At 37.0% G+C, this 25,730-nt stretch overlaps 2 protein-coding genes across 6 annotated transcripts in view; one reads left to right on the forward strand and one right to left on the reverse strand.

Moving 5' to 3' along the window:
- The window catches only part of glsb (glutaminase b), a 27,852-nt gene extending 20,509 nt beyond the window's left edge, over nt 1-7,343 (forward strand). For 2 of the 5 annotated variants that reach the window (XM_077537725.1, XM_077537726.1), the window contains exon 15: nt 1-3,094. This exon is cut by the window's left edge. Coding sequence is in view for 3 of the 5 variants with exons in the window: in XM_077537724.1 (XP_077393850.1) it covers nt 4,050-4,111; nt 5,068-5,144; nt 5,476-5,539; nt 6,742-6,889 (351 nt within the window). In the remaining 2 variants the exon portion in view is untranslated. Of the gene's footprint in view, nt 3,095-4,049; nt 4,112-5,067; nt 5,145-5,475; nt 5,540-6,741 lie in introns of those variants that run through there. The other 3 variants (XM_077537724.1, XM_077537727.1, XM_077537728.1) reach the window with 3 other exon arrangements.
- Nucleotides 7,344-8,469: 1,126 nt separating this feature from the next.
- Nucleotides 8,470-25,730, reverse strand: part of stat4 (signal transducer and activator of transcription 4) — a 31,110-nt gene continuing 13,849 nt past the window's right edge. The window contains exons 23-45 of the mRNA XM_077537622.1: nt 24,341-24,449; nt 20,595-20,734; nt 19,959-20,106; nt 19,728-19,814; nt 18,549-18,626; nt 18,413-18,473; nt 18,251-18,312; nt 16,422-16,573; nt 15,147-15,296; nt 14,931-15,029; nt 14,682-14,741; nt 14,535-14,564; nt 14,346-14,436; nt 14,218-14,259; nt 13,993-14,076; nt 13,816-13,914; nt 12,805-12,940; nt 12,595-12,712; nt 12,361-12,500; nt 11,488-11,667; nt 10,365-10,425; nt 10,162-10,237; nt 8,470-10,052 (exon numbers count right to left, since the gene is read on the reverse strand). Coding sequence (XP_077393748.1) covers nt 9,996-10,052; nt 10,162-10,237; nt 10,365-10,425; nt 11,488-11,667; nt 12,361-12,500; nt 12,595-12,712; nt 12,805-12,940; nt 13,816-13,914; nt 13,993-14,076; nt 14,218-14,259; nt 14,346-14,436; nt 14,535-14,564; nt 14,682-14,741; nt 14,931-15,029; nt 15,147-15,296; nt 16,422-16,573; nt 18,251-18,312; nt 18,413-18,473; nt 18,549-18,626; nt 19,728-19,814; nt 19,959-20,106; nt 20,595-20,734; nt 24,341-24,449 — 2,260 coding nt within the window. The 3' untranslated portion in view covers nt 8,470-9,995. The remainder of the gene's footprint in view (nt 10,053-10,161; nt 10,238-10,364; nt 10,426-11,487; nt 11,668-12,360; nt 12,501-12,594; nt 12,713-12,804; nt 12,941-13,815; nt 13,915-13,992; nt 14,077-14,217; nt 14,260-14,345; nt 14,437-14,534; nt 14,565-14,681; nt 14,742-14,930; nt 15,030-15,146; nt 15,297-16,421; nt 16,574-18,250; nt 18,313-18,412; nt 18,474-18,548; nt 18,627-19,727; nt 19,815-19,958; nt 20,107-20,594; nt 20,735-24,340; nt 24,450-25,730) is intronic.

Raw genomic sequence — 25,730 nt, forward strand, 5'->3', positions numbered from 1 at the left:
ATTTATTGCTTGTCAAGCGGTTACTGAATTGCTGCTATCTTCTTGTTTGTGATGGACAGATGGGATATGTTATGCAGTCTTTATTTTTCTTCCCGACCCGCTAGCTGCCTTAGTGCGTATATGACCTCCTCACTTGCAGTATAAAAACACTCAATGCAAGCTCTCTTTTATACAACGACTACGGCCTGAAACCAAAAGTGTGCGCGCGTGTCGGTGCACAACCAAGGGTGGGCAACTTAGTGCTGAGCATTTTCATGACCAGGTTTTGTAGTTAAAATTGATTTTTTTTTTTAAATACATGTATTTATTTACCTCTTAAAATGATTGGTTAATCGATTGAATATAAATGACAAAAACAAAAAGAATGTAAACATATAATATACACTTAACACATTTTTATGTATGTTATTAATTGGCTATTATTTATCCATCTTTTCACTCAAATAGTTTAATTTAGATTTATTTATTTTTATTCGTATACCTCATTAAACAATTTGTTAATTGATTTATTGCAACTAAAATAAACCTAGATAAGTATAATTTGACATATTTATATGAATAAATTTTTGCGCAAATAACTGCTCAATTCATTAAAAAAAAAATCAGATAATTTTGAATGATTTTGAATGATTCTGCACAACCAGTGCTAACTGCTAGCTTAGCATCTTAGCATAACAAAATGAATGGATGAGCTATCTTTATATACAAACAGGGTCTTTTTCAACCCTCCTGTTACTTTGTGGGTCAAATTGACCCATAGTTAAAAAATATCTTCTGCTGACTGTAGTTTTTTTTTCACCTAGGTATGACAGTTCACAGTATATAAGTATAGAAAATGTATATTAATATTGATCAGCCAGTGACATATGGGGCTAAATGGTGTGAAAAACGTTTTTTTTTTATGGTTGGAGGGCTACAGCCTTGCGGGAAAATTTTTGCTATACCAAAGAAACAAACAGAAGGCGACAATGTTGACAAATCGTTTGGGAAATGTTGGATTGTGCGTGTGCTTGTGCGTTAAACGGCGATTAAACTAATCAAATCAGTGATTGACAGTTAACGAAGGTAATCTCAATAAGTGACCTTGGCATGTATTCCTGTCCCAATATTCTCAGGCGAAGTTCCCAAAAAGCTGCTAAACTCTTGAGAATTTTTTTTTGTTTTTTTTTAAGTTGGCCATATGATAAAGATTGGACTTTTGAAAGGCACGTAAAGAAATTGTTGGCTGTCTTTTTGTGGGGGATTACATTTAGTAGTGATGGCAACACGAAGCTTCATGAAACACTTGCGAGATATACACACACACACACCTACATACACACACACGCACACATACATACATATACACACACATATATATATATATATATATATATATATATATATATATATATATATATATATATATATATATATATATATATATATATATATATATATATATATATATATATATATATATATATATCATTTGTTGTTCCACGATAGTCGCACCTTTTCCAGTATTTTGTTAGTGTTATTCCTCAGGTGTGTATAATGGCGACCTCAATCTCTCACTACTACTGCGACCGGCAATACTTGTTGTCAACTGCCGTTTTAGCACTGTGATGACGTGGGGAGTTGTTAGTGTTTCAAGATTATTGTTAGTGTTTTGGATGTTTTTGTGCAGGACAAATGACTCCAAAAAGCCTTCGATGTGACTTTTGCTTGGATCAGATTTAGTTCGGGAAGGCTGACTTCATGAGCTGCCTATTTGTGAAAATGTGTCTGTGAGCGAGCCCTTTTGGATTTTGCTGGATTGAGATATGGTGCATTTTGCATGTAATAGGACCACCCTTTCAAAACAGATTGGTTTAAAAAACAAAAAAAAGGGGGGGTCAGGGAGAGTGAATTGCACGTCCTTTCATTCAGAGGTTCTCAAACTCGTACGATCCAGTGGAGGAAGTGTGGAGCCAACTAAGACATGTCTGTGGTGAATATTGATATTACAACTTGCACATGATGCATATTCATAATTTTGCATCATTCACAGATTTTTTTTGTTCAATTTTTTCAATATATTTTAGTTAAAAAATATATTTTTTTAGATTTAAAACATGTTTTCAAAATTAATAGAAATTAATAGTTTGGCATCATTTTTTTTTATTTTCGTTTAAAAAGTAAAAAAAAAATATATAAATTAATATTTTATTTAGTTTCACCCATTTTTTTTTATTCTTTATCAGCGTTCACTGAATAATTTGTAAATGTAAATTAATTGGGGGGCATTTAAACAGGGATGTTCGATTGACGTGATGATACATCACAATCATATCCGAGCTTTTAATTTGCCCAACGCTAAAGTTGGGGAGCAATGAATTATTTGGAGAAATTTTCTTGGTCGCCATTTTTTTGGTCTTTAAAATGATGAGAATGAAAATGATGTATTTTGTGGACCCATCGTCGCGTTTGAGAATCGCTGCTTGAAATCACTTGCTAAACGAATCAGCAAACTGTCCCGCTCGTGAACATTTTCCTCTGATTGGCGTCGCAAAAATCTGCAAAAGTGCAACCAACCAATCAGCATGGATGATTCCAACATAAATCAAAAGTCAGCAGGCCAGAGGCTTTTGAATTCTTTTGTTTTGCTTCTCCACTTGTCATACTCACTGTTTGCATGCACATTTTGTTTTGTATGATTTATGTCAAAATCACAGTTGTAATGTACACATTTATTTTTTGTGTTGATTTGTGTCTTGAGACATGATTTATGTACATTATGCTTGACATTGGAAATGTAAGGTTTTGCAGGGTGGGCATTACGCCATGGTATCTTTTTTTTTTTTTTTTTTTATGTAAAAAACAAAACGGGAATTGTTGATGACTGAACCTTCCATTTCCAAGTTAATTATTGTTTTGTTTTTTGTCTTTGGATTTCTTTTTGTCAGTCCACATGAGTGTAACTACTGCTACATGACGTCAACGTAAAACACAATTGTAACTTGTTCCATCACGTTATGCGTTTGCTACTTTCACTGTGGGACAGTACATTATTTATTCATATATATTTATATATGTGGTGTTGTAAAAATCCAATAAAGTACTTTTAGCTCTTCACACGGTCATTTTTAAGGCTTCACTCCCGTCTTTCTTTTGATATATTTGGGAAAAGTGAGTCGAAAATGTTAGTGAATGCTACATAAAGTGGAAAGAAGAAAAAGAACTGCCTGCTAATATGCGTTTTTATATGGGGGTCAGGGGGTGGGTCGGTGTTGATAGTTAGCTAAATGCTAATACACAACGTAAAACACTGTCGGCCGGCTAAACAAGTTAGCATTAGATGTTGCAGTAATTATAAAGCTCCCAATTTGAACATAAGTTGCAGCAACACACGCAAACAAAATAGAACAATGTTCAAATTCGTTTATATCCAAGTTGTTTTTTCCCCCAGTTCCGACCTGAAAGCGTTCGAGGCGAAAGTAAACAACCAAAATGGCGGATAGTGATAATTTTTTTGTTTTTGTTTTTTTTTGGTCCTCAAAACTGATTTTGACCTCCAGCAAACTTAACTTCTCGCAATTTTGCCTCATTTTTAAAAAATCTTATTTCATAAGCATTCCATACAGTTGAGTAGTTCACCGTATAATTTCATGCAGGGAGATAGCGGAATACTGTCACGTACGTTGTGTTAACGTGAAGTTATGTCGAATATTTATGAATGAAGAAAGCTATCAGGTGAAGTCGGGGTCCTTCTTTTTTTCCCCGACTTCGCAAGTGGAATTTCCGAGTTGACACACGTACACACTTCCTGGTTTGAACTGGGAAAAGTCCCACTTCCGACCGTCCTCGAATGCAGCATTAGTTGCCAAAGTCGTCATCAAATCCACGTCGTGTGTCTGCGTTACACTGCCCCCTGAGGGCCAAGACGCGCACACGTCAGAATGTGAACGTTCGTCAACAAGGAGAGGAAGAAGTGAAGTCTCTTCTCTTTTGCTTGACAAGCGTTTGGCACCGTGGGACAAAAAGTGATCAAGGCAACTGTAACTGTTTGCTTTGTGTCTTCACTTCAGGTCAAGTCTGTCATTAACTTGCTGTTTGCCGCATACACAGGAGACGTCTCCGCATTGAGGAGGTGAACAGTGTGCGTGCATGCATGCTTGTCTGAACTGAAGTAACCTCTTGTTAGGTTGTGGGTCAAACTGAACCGCATGCTTTATGAATATAAAAATTTATGTGCATTTTTTTTCTGTTAAATAAATAAATGAATACAAACCCTTTCAAACTAGTAAATGTAGATGGTAAAACCATCTGGGTCAAACTGACCCGTGTAATCTAAAGTTTAGAAAATATAGGTTTTAAAATCCACTGGGTCAAATTGACCCGTTTCAAGTTTCAAACAAACGTAAAATGTTAAACCCATTCAGCAAATTGACCCTCATAAATCGAAAGTTTAGAAAATTCTAGATTTCTGTCATTAATTTTTTATGATTTAAAACCCTCTGGTTTAAATCGACCCACACAACCTAAAACCTAAAACGTTTCAAAATCAAAATTTAAAAAATTTAACCACGTGTTTTGGATAAATGTAAATCTAGAGGTTAAAACCTGTCGTGTCAAATTGATACATTTTTAATGTAAAAATACGGATACAAAAGAGGAAACAAATCTTTCATGGGGTTTGCTTTTTTTTGCCTTCAAATTTGTATTATATTGCTTTAAATGATTTTTTAATTTTCAAAGGCCTCATTGTAAATGGCATATTAAATTAGATTTTTAAAAACTTATTATCATTATCATTCAATTGACCCACTTGCTAAAGTATATAAAAAAAAAAATAATTGGAAGGGGAAAAAAAGAACATAAGTATTTCAAATTTATGACCTTTGACTGATTTTTTTGCTAGTTTGTTTTTGCTTATTATTTTTGAATCATCTGCCTATAAATGCAATATCAAATAAATGATGAAAGTGGAAACGCCTAAAATCATGTCGCAAATTAATAATGCATATCATTTCTTTTTCTTGGTGTCCATTTTGTTGCATTTCACATATAACCGGAGGCTCAAACTCAAAAGTGTTGTGCGTGCAGGTTTGCCTTGTCGTCGATGGACATGGAGCAGCGGGACTACGACTCCAGAACGGCCCTCCACGTGGCTGCGGCTGAGGGTAGCGGACACAAATACATTTTTTTTTTAAATTAGAATTTTTTTTTAAATTTTTTTTTTTTTTTTTTTTACAATTTTCTTATATTTTCTCTTCTGAAAGTGACACTGAAATGGATGTAGGATTTACATTATGTATCATATTATTAGTATTTTTTTTAAAGTGAATAACGTAGTTGTAAAATTGTAATTGTATAAAGCTGCAATCCACTGACATCACCACCAGGGGGCAAAAGTGAACTGTTGTTGACCATTTTCAGACACAAACCCTATCAAGCATTCATTTTTCCTGCTAGCTAAAAAACAAAACCTTGTGGCTGAAATTGGGCTTGCAGGTCACACCGAGGTGGCGCGTTTCCTGCTGGAGGCCTGCAAGGTCAACCCCGTCCCCCGAGACAGGTGGGTAGAAAAAGTCTACACACCCTCTCTTGACCGACATCTTTGAACACTGACATAAACCGCGGCTTGTGCTCCAAGATGCAGCTGCGAAAAATGTCTGGAAAAGCCTACTAGAACATCCGAAGTGGATTTGGGGTTACGCTGGTCTATATGACAGACCTGAAATCGGTTTTATTTGCGTTTTTGCTTTCTAACCATGAGCGACTAGCATGTTTAGAGGGGTACTTTGACTCATTGAGCCATTTTCAGCAGAGAAAACAGTTCATATGTTGTTCAGAATGAATTTGACAACTTTATTATTTTTCATGTACAAATGAATACTTTTAAAAAGCAATTTTTCTACTTGCTGTCGACTGAAGATGACGACATCACCTGGGCTGAGGAAGTAGGTAACGACCAATCATGGCTAGGGATGTAAAGATAAGTGCGATATTTCAATGCAACAGATCTGTTTAAAAAAATAATAATTCCGGTTGATTTACATTTGTGCAGTTCTAGCACCCTCTGGTGGCTACTTTTTTAGTGCAATTTAATTTTAAAGGGATACTTTACTTATTTAGCAATTTTTGGCAGTCAAACATGAATATTTTGCCTATAATAAATTTGATATTTTCATTATTTTTCATGTACAAATAGTACCTGGAAACACATTTTGCCATTTGCAATTGACTGAAAATGACATCACAAGGGCTCAGGTAACCAATCACAGCTCAGCTTGTGAATGTCACATGACCCAACCTAGAAAACAGGTGAGCTGTGATTGGTCACCTGAGCCCTTGTGATGTCATTTTCAGTCGACAGCAAGTTGCAAAATGTGTTTTTAAAGGTACTAATTGTATTTGAAAAGTAATGAAACTATTAAATTAATTTTGGACATAATATTAACTTGTTATTGCTATAATGGGCTATGTAAGTGAAGTATCACTTTAAATGAAATAATTCGCAGTTATTTAGTGTTGTTTGATGATTGACGTGAACGCAAACAAGAAACATGAAAGGTAACCTCTCTTTGGAATCACCTCCCACTAAATGTTGGGCAAGCCCCTCTCTCTCCATTTTTAAAACTAATCTTTAAAAAACACATTTTTATGATTTGTCTTTTGACTTAGCATGAGACTTGGCATTGTATTACTGCTAATTTGTCATCAGAATAATGGCCAATGTCAAAGTCAAGTATCCCTGAACGCGTTTCCCGCCCGCAGGTGGGGGAACACGCCGATGGACGAGGCGGTGCACTTCGGCCACCACGACGTGGTGGCCATCTTGCAGCCGCACGCCGACAAAGAGCGGCCGTCCGACGACTCGGGCGACAAGGAGAGCGCGGAGAAGAGTTTGGACAGTCTGCTGTAGTCACGTTTGTTTGTTTTTCAGGCTTGCGTCTTGGACCTTTATTGTGAAAAGACGCAGCCTGATTGCTATATATTATCGATGATATCTCAGTGGAAATTGTTCCGTATGTGTTTTTGGGAGTGTTGTGCGTTCTCTCATCGTGATTGTGTGGACATGGAAACGTTCCTGAATTTGTATGATTAGAATTGCATAATTGTGGAGACGTTTTATTGAAATTCTGCTGATTGACGAGCACAAGTGTCTGTAATCGGGTTTTTAGAGCGTGCTAACGCTATATATCAACTCAGACGAAGAAGAATGTATTTGAAATATATTTTTCGGTATGACTTGAAGAGCTCTTTTCCAAAATGCAAAAAAAATTTTCAAAGGCCTCATTGTAAATGGCATATTAAATTAGATTTTTAAAAACTTATTATCATTATCATTCAATTGACCCACTTGCTAAAGTATATAAAAAAAAAAATAATTGGAAGGGGAAAAAAAGAACATAAGTATTTCAAATTTATGACCTTTGACTGATTTTTTTGCTAGTTTGTTTTTGCTTATTATTTTTGAATCATCTGCCTATAAATGCAATATCAAATAAATGATGAAAGTGGAAACGCCTAAAATCATGTCGCAAATTAATAATGCATATCATTTCTTTTTCTTGGTGTCCATTTTGTTGCATTTCACATATAACCGGAGGCTCAAACTCAAAAGTGTTGTGCGTGCAGGTTTGCCTTGTCGTCGATGGACATGGAGCAGCGGGACTACGACTCCAGAACGGCCCTCCACGTGGCTGCAGTATTTACACAATTTAAATTAAATGTCAACTTTTCCCCATTCATTTTCAGTGGGACAGACAGTGAACTTTTTTAAGTATCACTTTCCACACCCACTTCCATACATATAACTTATCTTTACCAGGTGCCCGATACTGCTCGGTGGCATAGTTGGTAAAATGCATTGTCCAGTAACCAGGAGGTTCTAATTTCATAATTTATCTCTCAATTTTACTTCATAAAAATTCCACATACATTCAAATCTTAGCATATATTTATTAGCATTCAGCTTTCAGCATTCCCACACAATTTGTCTAGAAATTGCACTTAGTTTAGTTGTGGGAATGCTGAAGCATTCACACGTGTTATTGTGATTTTTATTCTCCACACTTTATTGCCACGTAACAACTCCCACACAATACTTCCAATTTACACTGTTCAAATTTCAACTTGCTTCAAAAATTCATGCCTCCCGGGGTATATTGTCTGATTCCACATTACTTACAGTATTCGCACAATTTGACATTTAATATCAACTTTTCCCCATTCATTTTCAATGGGACAGACATTGAACTTTTTGTAGTATCACTTTCCACGCCCACTTCCATACATAATACTTACCGTCATTATTAGGTGTCTGATACTGCTCGGTGGCATAGTTGGTAAAGTACATTGTACAGTAACGAGGAGGTCATAATTTCATAATTTATCTCTCAATTTACTTCATAAACATCCCATGCATTCAAATCTTAGCAGACACCTATTAGCATTCAGCTTTCAGCAGTCCCACACAATTTGTACAGAAATTGCACTCAGTCTAGTTAGGACTCAATTTTTACCAACATTTGTGATGATTGTGTCAAAAAATGGAAAGATACATATCAATACCAGTAATTGATGTTTCCCCTCCAACTGAAAAAATAATGCACCCACAGTAATACAAGTTAGCGAGCTGCTCTTTTGTAGTTTTTCCCAACATTTATTCAACGAAACCACATACATCATGAGAAAAAATAAATTGGACAACTTGCACGGTACGCCACCAAACAGGAATGTCACAAAAAAAGTGCGTGTCTACTGAAAATCGACGATCTTGCCTCAACTTATTAAAGTGAGTGGAAAATGTTTCGTTCAGCACAAAGATTTTGATTCTGTTGTACCTTCTGCCATTTTTTATGGAAGATCTTTTGATTGTTCTGTCTGCCACTTATATGCGATGGATGAGGAAAGATGTTTTGTAGCAAATAAATGCTAACTTGGGGACCAGTTACGTGAAATTGGGTCATTCGTTTACGACAATAAATGTGATTTTTAAACTTTAATCATCATTTTCGGGGACCGGCAGTCGTAATTGTGAATTACAAGAAATTGCCTCTAACTCATTTGCTCCCAAAAACATATAAATACGTTCTATTTTAAATGTTTTAAGTGCTCCAAAGACGTATTTATACGTTTTTTTTTATACAAATGTTTTTATGCTAGAGCATGAAGAAGGCTTCGATTCAGCCTCTCAACTGCAAAGAACGGTAGAAGAAATGGTAGTTATTACACAAACGGCCAGCAGGTGGCTGCAGAGTATAAGAGATCAACCAGGGCCATGTGAAACTTAGCTATTTTCTCATGCTAATTGCTGCAAAACCGAAACAGATAGAAATATACTTATGTTTTTCCCTGAGAAAGAAGCGACTCTAAGCTTTCTTTTGGTAGGTTCCACTTTTTTTTTTTTTTTGTGAAAATGGCTGGGAGTGAATGAGTTAAAATGTGTAATGAGGAACAGCTTGCTTCGCTGAAAAATTGCTCTGAAATAATACTGCGGCGATTAAAAAAAAAAAAAAAAAAAAAAAATCAGCTGTTTTTTCAAAGGCCTGTCCAGCGTTGTTTTCCGCTTAAGTTTGAGTACGAAAGCTTCTTTTTGAGAAGGAGAATGACATCACAGTTACTCAAGCCTTGGGTAACCACTCACCTGTTGGTGAGTGGTGATTGCGTGCAATTGTGACGTCATTCTCAGTTGACAGCAGGTGGCAAAATGGCCGCCGCTCCCCCCCTGAGATGGATAAAAGCGGGTGCGTTTTGCTGCCTAAACGCAACATTCGTCAGTGTTTAGACTAGTACGGCAACATATCATTGTAAAAAAACATTTCTGGGTTGACTTTGTACTTCTTGATCTAACATATTACAAAAAAAAACACTAAGTAAGAAAATATATTGTCTGTAAAACGGTGTTACCGTGATAGCTGCCGGCGAATGCCGCGAACACGCCATTAAGCAACCATGTAGCACTTGCCATGAATATCGCGCTTTAAATATCTTCAGATTGAATTGAAGCAACCAACTTGATATTGCTAAGAGAAGAGGTCGTCCGGTACGCCCAGAAAATCCATCTGATGGCAAAAGTAGTCCTGTAGGAAGACACACACAACAAGGCGATTGGTGAAATTGTGCTTCTTCGTCATATTTAAAAAAAAAAAGGGGGGTTAGGTTGGTGGGATGTAGTGAATATAAACTCACAGGTGTGCCAGGCATCAAGTGGAACATGTCCGCCGTGTGCAAATCCTGCGGTGGCGAAGGAGGAGGCGTTGGTACACTGGGAAGAGAAAAATAAAAAATAAAATAAAATTCTCAAAGCAATTCAGAAAACATTGACCACCGTTTTGAATCTTAGAGATACATAAAATAAACATCCGTCTGTCCATTCACAAGGTCATACTTACTCTGCCACATTGACGGCTGTTCGTGGCAAATAACCGGGTGACTTTGCAGTTGTCTGCTTGTCTGCACAGATGAAGAGGACTTTTAATTCAAAGACCAAATTTGGGAAAAAAAAATATAAAAATACTGGAAACAGTTGGACAAAAGTTTGGAGACGGTCAAATCAAGTACACCTGTAGCGCAATTCACCGAAATTCAATTACAATTTAATTTTATTACATGTGACGCCACAATTACAAAATCAGCATAATTGTAAAGAAAAAAAAAAAAAGATTATTAATACTCATTTTGAGTCATTTAAATTTATACATTTGTACCTTTTTAAAACTCTGACTGCCAAAGACGTTTCATGATGATTAGTAAAATTCCAATGAATGGAATGCGATCTTTCATTTCGTAGCCACATTGTATATGTAGTAAAGGCAAACAATATTCTTTTTGCCTTGAAAGATGAGTTAAAATGCTCAAAAGCGGCTGGCACTGTGGATTTTTTTGTTTTGTTTTTATATCGCCTGGCAGTCAAAGAGTTAAAATACAACGTTCACTCCCTATAACGCGGTTCACTTTTCGCAGCCTCGCTGTTTTGCGGATTTTTATTTAGTACAATTTTGCATACATTTTTTTTTTTACAGTAATGTACCTTATTTCATAAAATTTATGAAGGTTTGAACATTGAGAATGTTTAAACAATGCCTGGATGAGAAAAGTGTATAAACTGTGCAGTGAGGGGTTTTAGTGCCTTCAAACATTTATAATAAATGTAAAACAATGCCAACTACTTCACAGATTTCATTTATCGTGAATATTTTTTGGAACCTAACCCCAACAGAAAACAAGGGAACACTTTTAACTGATTGAGTACACTTTGCTTCATCCAAAAGGAACTTGCATAATAGTGTTTCAAAGAATTGTATTTGTCTTAATATGTTTTTACATTTAAACATTTTCTTGTTTTGTACCCAAAAAATAATCATCATGATTAATATTTTCTTCACAATCGAGAATTCGCCTATAAAGAGGCATTTGAGGTTCACTCTAAAATTTCACCCCCAAATCGTAACATCCCAACTTTCATTGAGTCAACAAACAAGCCGAGCTATCCGGTTTGACTCGATTGCGTTATACCAGAGCGGACGTAGTAGCGTCTGAAAACGGCGTCTCTGTCCACGTCCGGATAGAGGTAGAGCAGAGGATTCATGGCGACGACGCCGTGAACTCTGGGGATGAAGTCGTAAATCACGTTGGTCATCGGTTTGTTCGCCAGCTCCAACTTGGTGAAGGGAGCAATCGAGTGCACTTGGACCTCTGAAAACGGAGACGGCAACGGTTAGTTTCTCCTTCCAGATTGACCCCGCAGTAGACGGACACATACTTGATTCATCCCGTGAAGGAAATTAGACGGACTGTATTGCATAATTATATTCTTTATGCTCAGCTAAAAACGACTGTTACTGTACATTACTGAGTTACGCACACCAGAAGGAGCCAAAAATAACATCGTCAGTATGCATAAAATGTTTGATTCTTTGTATTTTTTCATCATTCATGTTATGTTTTTATAAAATACAACTTTATAGAGTGAAATTTTGCTCATTTAAAAAAATAAAATAAAATAAATCATTTTTTGGGGCAGTCAAAACATTTTGCCCATTTTCCCCCCTTTTTAAAAAAAAAAACAACAACAACAAAGATAAATAACAATATATAAAAATTAAATAATAATAATAACATTAATAATAATAAATAATTTGCCATTATTGCAGATGATTCTGTCTTTTGTAAACTTAAACAAATACAAAAGGACAAATTTTTACAGCAAAATGTTCCACTTGTAATTCACATCATTATTATCATTCTGTTTCATCATTCATGTTGTTATGTTTTTATAAAGTACAACTTTATAGAGAATAAGAATAAGAATAATACATAATTGCTGATGATTCTCTCTCTTGTAAACTTAAACAAATACAAAAGGACAAGTATGCAATTCTTTCTTACCTCCGTTCTGGTGATCCACCCAGCTGAAGGTGATGGCGCCATCTTGGTAGGTTTCGCTGAAGCGGAGCAAGAAAGTGCCCGCCTTTTTGTCCTGCAACAGCTCCTTGATTTGCTCTCGGCTCACGAAGCCCATGATGAGCCTGAATAAACAAGTAAATACATAAATAAATAAAATGAGCCGTTTTGGAGATATTGGTCAAAGTGGACATGCTTGTTTGTCGAAAACGGATTTACCCGTCGCGCCAAAGATCCAGCAGGTGCTTTTTGATAAGATCCAAGATTCCGTGGAGCCAAAGCCAAACGTTTCCCCTCTTAGCAAACGAGTTCCAGTGGACAAAACCGTCAGAATCCTCTGTGGGCAAAGTTGAGATGCCTTCATTGGAACGGGTGACATGTGGCTAGCGGTTGTGTTTCTCTATAAAGTGCCTTGTTGGTGTCTCTTACCGACAATTTTGTCTCTGAGCATGGCGAGTTGATTCTCATCAAGCGCTCGTTTACCGACGGACAAAAACTGCCAGCTGAGAACCTGGGAGAGCTGCGACCAGGGCAGCGGAGGAGGCTCGGAAAAGAACCACAGGTTCTGAACACACACACACACAAAAAACAAAACAAAAAAAAACACTGACTTAACATTTTTTTAGCGAAATGAACACAATCTTAGCAGAAATATCACAGACTCAAGTCACTCAGTTGAATTGGTCCATTGACTCAAGTTTGTGGGTTCATGATTTGGTTTTATCGGGGTCCCATCGATTCTAATTGGCAGAATCGACATGAACCCAGCAGATTCGCGTGATTCGGTTCTTTCTGTTCACTAACCATTAAGTGGCAATATCGTGATATCATGATATTAAAACTGCCACAATATTGTCGTTGTCATGTTCACGATATTTAAATGCAACACATCTGTTAAAAAAAGTCAGGTTGATTTCCATTTGTGCAGTTCTAGCACCCTCCTGTGCTATATTGTATTTTAGTTTTACACGCTGAAGTGTTTTGAACACTGCACGTCATGAGCGCAAAAGAGAGAGAGGTGTAACCGAGCGAGCCTTGAGGAGCTTGAGATCCTGTCCTGTCATGTCTGGTTAATGATTTAGCAGGGAAGACGCCAGAAACATCACAAACTTTAAACTACCCAGCCTCTAGGAACAACAACAACAACAACAACAACAACATTTTAGGGTTATAGGAAGTAGGAGGTCCGGGGCCAATTTCCAATTGCGGAAATGCCTCCAGAGAAGATAACAAGTCTTTTTATAAGCACAAAGCGATTTAGAGATGACTTGTTCCACTAACTCGAGGGGTAACAGACTCGCCGTAAACAGCGGACTTGAATGGTTGGATTGTATGAGATCATTATGCAGAAGATCTCCATTTTCGGAGTCTCTTGAGTACTGGGACGGTTGCGGTTTATTAGCCAAGACAAGACAAGACAATATAGCATGTTACCATTACCATTGGTTGATTGGTGGACATGTTGTACCACATGACTGATGCCCAAGCGTTGGGAACCTGACCGAGGGCCGATATCACGACTATCGGTAGAGAGCTGGCCTGGAAAGATTAAAAACAAACCAACCAAGCAACCAATCAAATGATCATCTTTCTCTCCAAACGGAATGTGCGACTCACCTCGACGTAAAAGTGCAGTCCGGCGTGCAGAAAATCGGTCACAAACGTAACGACGTGGAGTTCTTCCGTCACAGCCAAAGGACTCTAACAAATGGGGAAAAATACTGAGTGTGATGGAAGTCAGCCATTTTGCTTTGAAGCAGCAGCCATTTTGGGTACATTGTTGCACTTCGAGATCACAGCTGAATTTTGGGCCCAACAAATGGGCGTCATGTAACGTCTTACCCCATCTGATCCTAGAGCTCTCTTTTTGCTTTCCTGGAGTATCTGGAAGACAAAAACAGGATATAAGGCTTAGCTATTATTCATGTGTATTTTGTCTACAAAAATCGGTTCCGCTTCAACCTTCTTACCAAGTCGTTAAATTCGGCAGCCAAGCAATTCCCAGCTGTGTTCACGTCGAGCACCTTGTTCGAAGCTACGATGAAGTCAAAGTGACGGAAGCTGAAACATGGGAAGACAGAGCAATACAGTAGATGTGACTCACTCAAAGAAAATATTTCGAAGCTAGCTAAACTGCTTCCGTTACAGTATTTACCTACCCTTTCATTTTGTTTTTCTCAGCTACGTCCCTTTTTGTCACAGAGAAAAAAAGACAACAAAACAGATAGAGTATAAGACTTTTGGTTTGGAAAACGAATGGATGGATCTCTTTGCGGCCTCAAAAAGCGTGGTTGTCTTCCACTTACTTGTCAAATACGGCTTTGACTTTAAGTCGGCATTGGAATTCTGGAAGATTTACCAGGAACCTGAAAAACAAACAAAAGGATAGAAAAAACCATGAGAATCACACAGGTAATTTTCAACTTCAGCTCACTTTTTCTCTGACTTATCCAAAACCATTTTGGAAGATTTTCAGCTGACCAAGTTTAATGTAGGAGAATCTAAAGCAATTCCGTCGATGTGTGATTTTAAGCGTACAAATGTCGCCTTCTCACCGCAGTCTCACAGTGAAGTGTGCCTTGGTCTTAATCACCAGAGGTTGCTGTATACTTGGCATACTTGCCATGACCGGTTGCTTTTCCACCACTAAAGCACTGAAATGAGAGATATATATGGTGCATCGGTTTTTGTCTGTCACACTGAAAAAAAATAAATAAAAAATAAAAATAAAAAGTACGCAACAGCAAAAGATCGGTGATGGTGTGTCGTACTTGCACAGAAGTTTAGCCATCAAAGAGTGGTTGAAGGTTGTCATTTCGGCAACAGGGTTGCCGGCGGTGCTGCTAAAGTTCCCGTTGGGCTCCGGCAGCTTGGTCAGATGATGCTCGATTTGCTGGAGCACCTCAGCCACACTTGTGAAGCTGCAACACACAAAAATAGACCATAATTAAAAAAAAAAAGTTTGCATTCTATACAAGGTTATTTCAGTTAACAAAACCTAACGAAAAAAATAAAACTCAAAAAACTATTTCGTTAACAAAATAACAGAAGTGACATCGTCTAGCAGCAGCCAATCGAAAAGCACCTTCAGATGACGTCGCTCACATGGTGATTTTTTGTTTTTAAATATTATGCACAAGTAATACACATTTTTAAAAAATAAAATAAAAAATTAAAAAAACTAAAACTAATACTGAAACTAACTAAAACTAAACTAAAACGAAGCATCTATTAACTAAAACTAATAAAAACTAACACAACCACCCTAGTGACAACTAATTAAATAAATTTAAAAAAAAAAACTCAAAACGAAATAAAAAATAACTACAATGAAAAATTAAAAAACTATAATAATTTTAAAAATAATAATAATAATAATAATCCATCCATCCATTATTGAAGAATTTAGATAATATATACACGAACACATTGCCGCCATCATGCAGAAAATGGATAGTAAATTGTGTAAATTACTCACAATTGAGTCTATTTGGTCCCACTCTAAATAGAGTAAAATTTACACTTGGAAGAGAGTAAATTTTGCCCAAAGTATTTTTAGTGTTTACGAGAAAATTTGCCTCTTACATGGGAAAAAAAAAAAAAGACTATTAAAGTTTTTCAACCAGATATTAAGTTTTGCAAGGAGAGATTTTGAGTGACTACATATTAATAGTTTATTTGAGGAAAAAAAAAATTAGACAAAAGGTTGAGGAACAAATTCAAAACTGTGTCTTAAGTTGAAAGGTATGCTGAAGGAAAATATCAACTAAAGTGTCAATTTAGTCGACTAAAACTGCTTTTTTTCGTCGACTAAAATTGCTCTTTATTTTCGGCGACTAAAATTGGATTAAAACTAAAATACAAGCAGATGATTAAATTCTGACTAAAACTTTAATTAATTTTAGTCAAAAGACTGTAACTAAAACTAAATGAAAATGTACTGTCAAAATTAACACTGGTGGTGTGTGTACATGGGAGGTTTGAGTGAAGCGAGGCGAAAAAAAAAAAAAAAAAATCCTCTGTAGAGTGAAGGACTGTTTTCGTACCACTTCTGCAGATAGTCCAAGCAGGTGTCGACGGGGCTTCCGATACAGGCCAGCTGCTGCCTCCGCTTCCACTCGGGCAACTCCACAGTGGTGAGCGTCTCCACAACGTCCCCGGCCATTTTTAACACGCTACATATCTGCTGTCGTGCTAACTGAAAAATAAAAGCAGCAAGGCCGTCATATTTAGCATTTCCCCGACTTTTTACATGTCAGAGCTGGCTTGCGTTGAGGAATTGAAAAGTTTCATTGGGTGAAGGGTCTGACCGATAAGCATTTTTTTTTCCTTTGGGTGCCACTTGTGCACAAACCTTCGCAATTAAGATTTTCTGCTTTGGATGACAAGTCTATAAAATAAATAAATAAATAAATAAAATAAATAAATATATCATGAAGTATACAAGGTTATTGCATAGATTTTTGTCTTACTTTTTTACAACTGCTGTTAAAGCATTGACATTTGCTTTTATATATTTTTAGCTTGTGTTATTTTCACAAGTCTTGGGACTTACTGGGCTAACCTGAGACCTCGGGGATTGTAGTTGGTGCCATGTCATGTGGAAATGTGTGTTAAGACAAAAAAAAAAAAAAAATTAATCCTTGGATGTTTGCATCCTTGAATTTTGAGAAAAGAATGTGTTTGAATCCTTGAAATATCAACTTTATAACATAACTTGAAAGGACAAGGACAAAATATTAATAAGAATCAAATAACTAAAATAATAGCAACTGAACCAGTCCAGGGTGTCCGCCGCCTACTGCCCAGAGCCAGCTGAGATAGGCGCCAGCACCCCCCGCGACCCTTGTGGGGAATAAGCGGTCAAGAAAATGGATGGATGGATGGATGGATGGATAATAGCAACTGAAAAAAACAGTAAGAACAAATACTGACTGTTCCTGTGCGTTTTGGCCTCATGGGGGCAGTGTGGTGCCGTGCATCCATGGCGTACACACTTAACGCGAGTACAGAAGAAAGTTGTGATTGAATTCTATTAAAATAACTAATTTTTCCACATATTGGGAAGAATTTGTGCCTTTGCGTAGTGTTATCTCATCTGTGGGTACGTGTTCCCACAAGATTTGTGTGTGGATATTTGTTATTTGAAGGAAAAAAACACTCCCAAAGTTAATGCTAACTTCCAGTTAGCATTTGCTAACTTCCTGTTAGCGCTAGGCTAGCGATGTTTTAAAAAACGAAGCATGTTATGTATTTAAATATACAGTGGATGCAATTCTTAACCTTGTGTATTTAGTTTTACAGTTTAGTCCAACTGCGGTGTCATGAAGCAGCTTACAGGACGCTTAGGGACAACTAACCATCCAGAATAACATACGCTAACACACTTGATAGTTGCTAATGCTACGTAAGCAAAATGGTGCATTCCTGGTACTTTCACAGTGTCGGAAATTTCGATTTTCTTCGCCTTTCTTAGACTTTTTTTTTTTTTTATTATTATTATTTTTTAAACGCTCTCTGTGCAAGTCACACCACTTAGCTCCACTGCTGATTGTCTTGGCAACGAAGGAGGCGGGCTGAGTAGTGACTCATCTGCATGGAATGGAACCATGCTCTTAACAAGAAATCTGGCCAATTGGTTAAGCAGTAGTGTAATCGTGTTCAGCGTTGTGAGTTCCAATGTTTGTGAAAACAAGCCACGTGATTGGCCGGCCACCAATCTGAAGTGTACACTGCGACTTGCCGCAAAAATCTGCTGGGATAGGAAACAGCACGCAGCCATATTTGATGGGAATAAAACATCATTTTGAATGAAACTGGATACGTTCCCGCTGCACAAACGACAAAAGTGTTGATACGGGCGTATCCGCATTACCTGATTTGCTTGAACGAAGAAGTTGTCCTGTTGCGCGACGTCCTGAGTGTGTCGCTGCTCCGCTAATCACACACATAAATAAAAAATAAAAAAAAGACGGACAGCGTCACACTAAAATCTACCAGCAGGCTGGATCACAAAAAAAAAATAAAAATACCGTACCGTGTATGGAACTGAGGTTTTCACACAGCTTTTCCAGTGACTCAATCTCCTTGCCGACATCCTACATTTTGGGTTGCATTCGAGGACGTTAGCAACGGTCGAAAGACGATGTCAGCGGCTGACGTCAAATACAAACCTGAGACATCCTCGTAAGTTCTGCAATTTTGGAGTCCAGTTGTGTTGGCATCATTTCGGCAGCTGGGCACACAATCTCCTACACCACCAAAAAAAATATATATTTATTTTTGGCAACACATATTGTGGACATGTGTTCACTTTTACTTGAGTATTTTTGCTAAGAAACACTAAACTAATTCCATTAGATGGATCTACATTCCACTCGCTGCTTGTATATCTATTTATTATTGTTTATGTCATTTATTTTGGTTTGACAGATTTTTTTTTTGTGTGTGTATGTCACGTGTCTCCTTTTCACCAATCCAACGTAATTACTAATAACGTTTGACTTTATCAAAATATATCGACTATTTTACAAAGCCAGGTGGTCACATGATCTTTCAAACCAGAGAAACATACAATCAAAATTTCATCAAGGTTTTTATTGTGTTTTTTTTTATATTCAGTTAGTATTATTTTTTAAAGCATGATTGTTTTGTTTTTATTTGTTTAAATACTTTGTTTATATCCATCCATCCATCCACTTTCTGTACCTCTTACTCCTCACAGGGGTCGTGGGGGTGCTGGAGCCTACCCCAGCCGTAGGCGGGGGACACCTTGAACTGGTTGCCAGACAATTGCAGTACTGTTTATATTTCAATTTTATTTATTTGAATAATAGTCTTAGTTGTTGTTTTTTTGTTTAACATATTGGAGTATTTGTCAAAAAAAAAGTCAATTCTCTCTTTTAAAATCAACTCCAAAATGATTTCAACTGACAAATATAAAAGTGAGTACATTTTCTGTATAATTAGTTTTTTTTTAAGTTTTAGTTTTAATAAGTTTTCATTTTTTCCTAATCATTTTGTTTAAATAATGAAAACGTTTATTCAATTTTACTTTTACTTAATTTTAGTTATTTTGTAATTTTACTTATACTACTCAGCATTATTTTTTAAATTTTTTATTTTTTAGAATTTTTAGGTTTTTTTTTTTAAGTTGTAGTTTCAGTAAGTTTTCATTTTACTAATCATTTTTTTTAAATAATTAAAATGTTTATTCAATTTTCTTACTTTGAGTTACCGGTACTTGGTAATTTTAGTTACACTACTCAACATTAGGTTTTGTTTTTTTGTTTTTTCCTGCCACATGGCCTGCTTGTTATGGCAACTTCATGAAACGGAAATTCTCATTTCACCTGTGCCGAACGTAGGATTTTCTTCTCCCCCTCAAGGCACTCATGCAGGATAGCAGCCAGCTTCTTCGGCTCATTTTCAAAGTGATTCTACATTACAAATACAAATGAATTGGTTATATGAATTTACAGTAGTAACAAAAAAAAAAAAACAAGCAAAGATTGTAAAAGCACAGTGGTAACATGGTAATGCAAAGCCCCCCCCAAAAAAACGAACAATCTAGTCTGACCCACCAGCATGTATTCTTGGATTCCGGGAAAATCCGGTGCCTGCAAAATGTTGTTGTCCTTTTTGACGCAACGGCTCCACTCTTCTTCCAAGTAAAGCAGCAGAGAGTTGAAGCAAGTTCGGGCCTTTTGGTCATCAACAGACGCCGCATACCTGAGAGCCACACAATTAAGACATTTTAAACCAGTTCAAACCACACATACTGTAACGGCAGGTTAATTGCAGCACAAATTCTTGACGTCAACAGGATAATTGTCGTGTCTTTTTTGTCTAACCTGGGAAAAAAAAAAAAAGTTAATTGGAGACAATTGATTTTAAAGTAGTGGTTCGTTTCCTCAACTTTGCAAGCAGCCAATTATATTGTTCCCTGCTTAGAAGTCCCCTCAAAAAAAAAGAAAAGAAGAGCTCATTACCGGTGGGAGAAAGTATAACAACCTTGCCTTATTAAAACCATAGTAATGCCTACAAAAGTAGGTTTTCCTTACCCCCCCCCCCAAGAAAACACAAATACAGTCCTCCTCAGACCCCACCATGAAATTTCGATTGCAAAACTTGGTTTAAACAAAACTTGATTTTAACAGGTTTGCTGACTATCTACACATCCACTCCACTCTACTTGGGCTACTTTCTGTGGAACTTACCAGTCCTGGTTTTCAATCCAGACACTTAGCTGGTGCCGGATGTTTCTGGGGAACTTCCTTCCGTACAGCTGAATGACTTGCGCCTGTAAGGCTGAATCCAGATTCAGCAGTTCCTGCCACTGCGCCATCTTAGGGCCACTTAGCGGTCACCAGTCCACCTAGAACTGAAACCATGTCACAGATAAACAACGTGGATCCTCATATGGGATTGAATATGGAAATTGTACTTCCTAATTGCATGCTCAGTATACAAATAGTTGGGTGGTTTAGGCCATGCCACTTGTACTGTCTGTATGTACAATACTGTATAATGGAGCCCCCTGGTGGGCTAAGCATGCCCCCAACAAAGATCGTCACAATTTTCATTTGAAAAAAAAAGAAAAAAGAAAGAAAGAAAAAAAAAAGACAACAATTCTTGCTATATGTATTCCATTTGCATTATGTATGTATTCCCATACGACTTTACAGTCTCAAGTACTGTTAATACAAAAAACACACAAAGATAATAAAAATTGTCACAGCACTGCAATTTCAAGTTACAATATAACTTACTAATTATAACTTACTTACTGTTACAAACTTTTACTTTTACAAGTAAATAAATAAATAAAGGGACTTGTTACAGCGTGACTTTTTTTTTTTTTTTTTTTTTTTTTTACTCGAGTAATGGCTGGGTTAGCATTTAGCTAATAAAATTAGCATCAGTGGGCTAACAAGACACAACGACCCAATGACAACAATTACAACTGGAACTTGTCGTGTGAAAACAAACAAAAATGTAGATGGAGCACTACTTACTTTGTCGCTTAGGTTGTCAGAGTGTTTGTGCATTCCAAGCAACAAACAAACTCCGTCCCCTCAAAAAAGAGGAAGTTGGAGGCGGCATTCCACTGATCTGTATATATGACTGGATAACCGATAGGCCAAGACTTTTGAAGCCGCAAGGCCGCCATATTACTACTCCTAAGAAACGTTTCACTGTATGCAATCCTTTCCATTTACAGTATCGAAATTGGAGAACATTTGAGACAGTACTTAGTAGAAACAACATGATTGATGATTTTTTTTAATTTGTTAAACATAAACAAGAGGACTATAGACATTTATATGCTTTGTTTACAGGAGGCACTTCTATACATTTTTTTTAATTAAAGAATTATACGTAGGGCGGCACGGTAGTCGAGTAGTTAGCACGTCGATCCGCTTCCCAGTTCTGAGGTCTCCGGTTCGAGTCCAGGCTCGGACCTTCCTGGGTGGAGTTTGCATGTTCTCCCCGTACCCGCGTGGGTCTTCTCCGGGTACTCCGGTCTCCTCCCACATTCCAAAGACATGCATGGCAGGTTAATTGGGTGCTCCGAATTGTCCCTAGGTGTGCGTGTGAGTGTGGATGGTTGTTCGTCTCTGTGTGCCCTGCGATTGGTTGGCAACCAGTCCAGGGTGTCCCCCGCCTACTGCCCAGAGCCAGCTGAGATAGGCGCCAGCACCCCCCGCGACCCTTGTGAGGAATAAGCGGTCAAGAAAATGGATGGATGGAATTATACGTGTAATTATATTTAAAAAAAAGATGCTTCTGCCAAATATAATATTGGGGTCTAAGGATCTGAGCAAAAAAAGAAAAAGGGTGTCATCAAAGCAGCACATAGGCTACCGTCCACTTATTTATTTATTAATTAATTAATTTATTTTAATCGTCAAAAAATAGTGACCACCCCGCCCCAACACCCCACCCCAGCCCCCATAAAGAGTTTACGAGCTCTGTACGGTTTACGTATGTTTAGGCAGTCCTCTGCTCGCGTGATGGAAGGAGTAAGATGGCCGTCCTGTCGCTCCAATGGCTTGCACGGCTTCCCAGTAATATATTCAGATCAGCGTGGTATTCCCACTGGTGTTGCCAAGTCACGTGATTCCAAGAAAATACCTCGCCCTGCTCCCTCTTTTTTTTTTTTTTATACATCACACACTCACTCACACAAGCTTACATCATGTAAGCCACATATGGTCTCCCAGGTGGGGAAGCGAAACTACGCCAACCGGCACCGAAGGCAAGTGACGGTTCCACTCCATTATATATATATATATATATATATATATATATATATATATATATATATATATATATATATATATATATATATATAACATTAACGACCTGAATAATAATTAAAAAACAAACAAAAACAAAACAACAACCTTAAAGCTGTTTAAAAGTCCCTAATCAAAGGTAGGCTATAAGAAAAAAGCAAAGTTTTTAACCTGGATTTAAAAGCATTTACACTCGGGGCTGACTTCACTTCTGTTGGCAGCCTATTCCATCTGTGTGCAGCATAATAGCTAAATGCAGCTTCACCATGTTTGCTTCGAACTCTGGGTTCCACTCGTTGGCCCAAGTCTGTCGATCTCAGAGCCCTGCTGGGTTTGTACTCAATCAGCATTTCTTGGATATATTCAGGACCCAAACCATTTAGTGATTTATAGACGAGTAGCAGAACTTTAAAATCGATTCTACAGCTGTCTGGGAGCCAGTGTAAATCCTTAAGTACTGGAGTAATATGTTCTGATCTCTTTGTTTTGGTCTGAACTCGAGCTGCAGCGTTCTGAATGAGCTGCAATTGTCTCATGTTCTTTTGAGAGAGTCCAGTCAGAAGACCGTTAGAATAATCGAGTCTACTGGGGATAAAAGCATGGATAAGCTTGGTCTGCTTGAAGCATGCAGTCCTTTAGTCTGGATATGTTTTTCAGCTGGTAAAAGGGTGTTTTAGTGATGAATTTAATATGATTGCTGAAGGTCTGAGTCTATTAGGAGTCCCAAGATTTCGAACTTGGTCTTTAGTTTTTAAAGACAGTGACTCAAGCTGTTTTTTTTTAACTGCAATTCTCTTTTCTTTATTGCCGAAAACAATGAGCTCCGTTTTGTTTTTGTTTAGCTGAAGGAGATTTTGGTTCATCCAGTTGTTAATTTGCTGTAGAGAATGACACAATACGTTAATAGAACTGCTGTAGGTGGCAGTGGCACACTCATTTATTTATTTTTATTTATGGCAAACTGATGCACTTCAAAACTTTTCTTTGACAGATAAAACAAACAAACATGCAAATTATTCTTTCTTGTAAGTTGATCTATATTTCTTTCTTTCTTTCTTTTTTTTAAAATTTTCATTAATGTTAACAGGATACAATGTTATGCAGATGGCGCCATCTGGTTTCAAGGAGGTTTTATGTGAGGTAAAGAGTTTGAGTCAGACTTTGCTGCTATCTTATAGCATTTATAGGCAAAAACAACACTTTTTAGTGAGGTTGTCAATTATATTCTGAAAAGCGGCACATACGTGGTGGTGTATTTGTGTTTGATGATTTCTTAACAGACCCACTAGGGCACAACGAGCTGTAATAAATCTTTATAAACTTACTGAATTCTGTGTACGTCTTTATTTACCCATTGCAACACACCAAATTATGCAATTTACTTCAATCCAAAATATAAACACAAGTCAAATGCATAGCCAACTATTACATGAGCGGATTTTATTGGCTGGCATCCGATTCCAGGAGTCGACTTTCTTTGACTGGAATCCAGCTTTAGTCTGAATATGGAGAATTCATCTGGAAAATAAACAGCATCATCATGTTTAAGCGTGACCAAGGTTATTTTAGTTAACCAAAAGTAATGAAAAAACTAAAACTAAGATTCAAAAAACAGATGCGAATGTGGATTTTGCCTTTTGAACTGAGAACATTGGAAAACTCACAACATCCATGACGAAGCAGAGCGACTGGTTGAGCATGTCAAACTCTCCCGGGGTCATCGGAGGCTCGGGCGAATCGCACGGAGGCGACGGGGGCCTCACGTTCGAATTGCTGCAGGAGACAAACGGATACATTATCGGTAGGCCTATCTTAACCTTATTCATATTGTTGATTCTTTTTTTTTTCTTTTATAAATATGACCCTTATTCTTGCGTTACTATGAATTTTTGTGCTGTTTAAATTTACATCTGCAACTGCACTTGGCAAAGATGGGAGATTTTGGCGAAGAACGATTTTGCTATTTTTGTATTTTATCATTCATCATATAGTAACTAATTTGCTCCCAAAAATGTAATAATACGTTCTATTTTAAATGTTCTAAGTGTCCCAAAGACCTATTTATACGTTTTTTGTTGTTGTTGTTGTTTTTTATGCTAGAGCATACAGAAGGCTTTGATGCAGCCTCTCAACTGCAAAGAACGGTTGAAGAAATGGTAGTTATTACACAAACGGCCAGCAGGTGGCAGCAGAGTATAAGAGATCAACCAGGGCCATGTTGCAGCAAGCTCTTTTTGCCAGTGTTTTCACCAGGAATGTGATTAATGACAAAACTTAGCTATATTCTAATGCTAATTGCTGCAAAACGGAAAGAGATAGAAATATTTTTAAAAAAGCATAATATACAATCAGGGTTATAATAACTTTGGAATTTTTCATTTTTGTTAGTTTTTATTTCGTTTTGAGTTTTGTTTTTTTAAGTTGAGTTCGTTTTCATTCATTTTCAGGGTGGTTCTGTTAGTTTGTATTAGTTTTAGTTATTTAATAAATTCTTCGTTTTAGTTTAGTTTATGTTTTATTATTAGTTTTAGTTTAAAAAAAATGCATATTACTTGTGTGCAATATTTAAAAAAAAAAAAAAACACCATGGGAGCAACGTCATCTGAAGGTGCTTTTCTATTGGCTGCTGCTAGACGAAGTCACTTCTGTGTGACACACTTTCCAATGTCCTTATTCCGGTTAATATCAAAATCAATCTACTTCAAATCACATTTAAAATAATCCCAAAGGGTTCGTGCATTAAATTAATTGCCAGAGACTAAAACGAAGAACATTTTTACTCTAATTACAGTTAGTTTTAGCTAGTTTTGTAAACATAAAATGTAGTTTCAGTGAGTTTTCATTTTTTTTAAAGAGCATTTTTGTTTTTATTTTAGTTCATTAACATAGTTAGTTTTAGTTTTTTCATTAGCTTTAGTTCACTAGAATAACCATGGTCCCTACTAGGGGCTTTCTGTCTTCTTGCATCCAACAAAGTGTCCACTTGATGACACTGCGGGTCAGATTGACCCAAGAAATATCAACCTTCCACAAAATGACAATTAACCGAATTTT

This window comes from Festucalex cinctus, chromosome 11, assembly GCF_051991245.1.
Source record: "Festucalex cinctus isolate MCC-2025b chromosome 11, RoL_Fcin_1.0, whole genome shotgun sequence".
NCBI classification, from domain to species: Eukaryota; Metazoa; Chordata; class Actinopteri; order Syngnathiformes; family Syngnathidae; genus Festucalex; species Festucalex cinctus.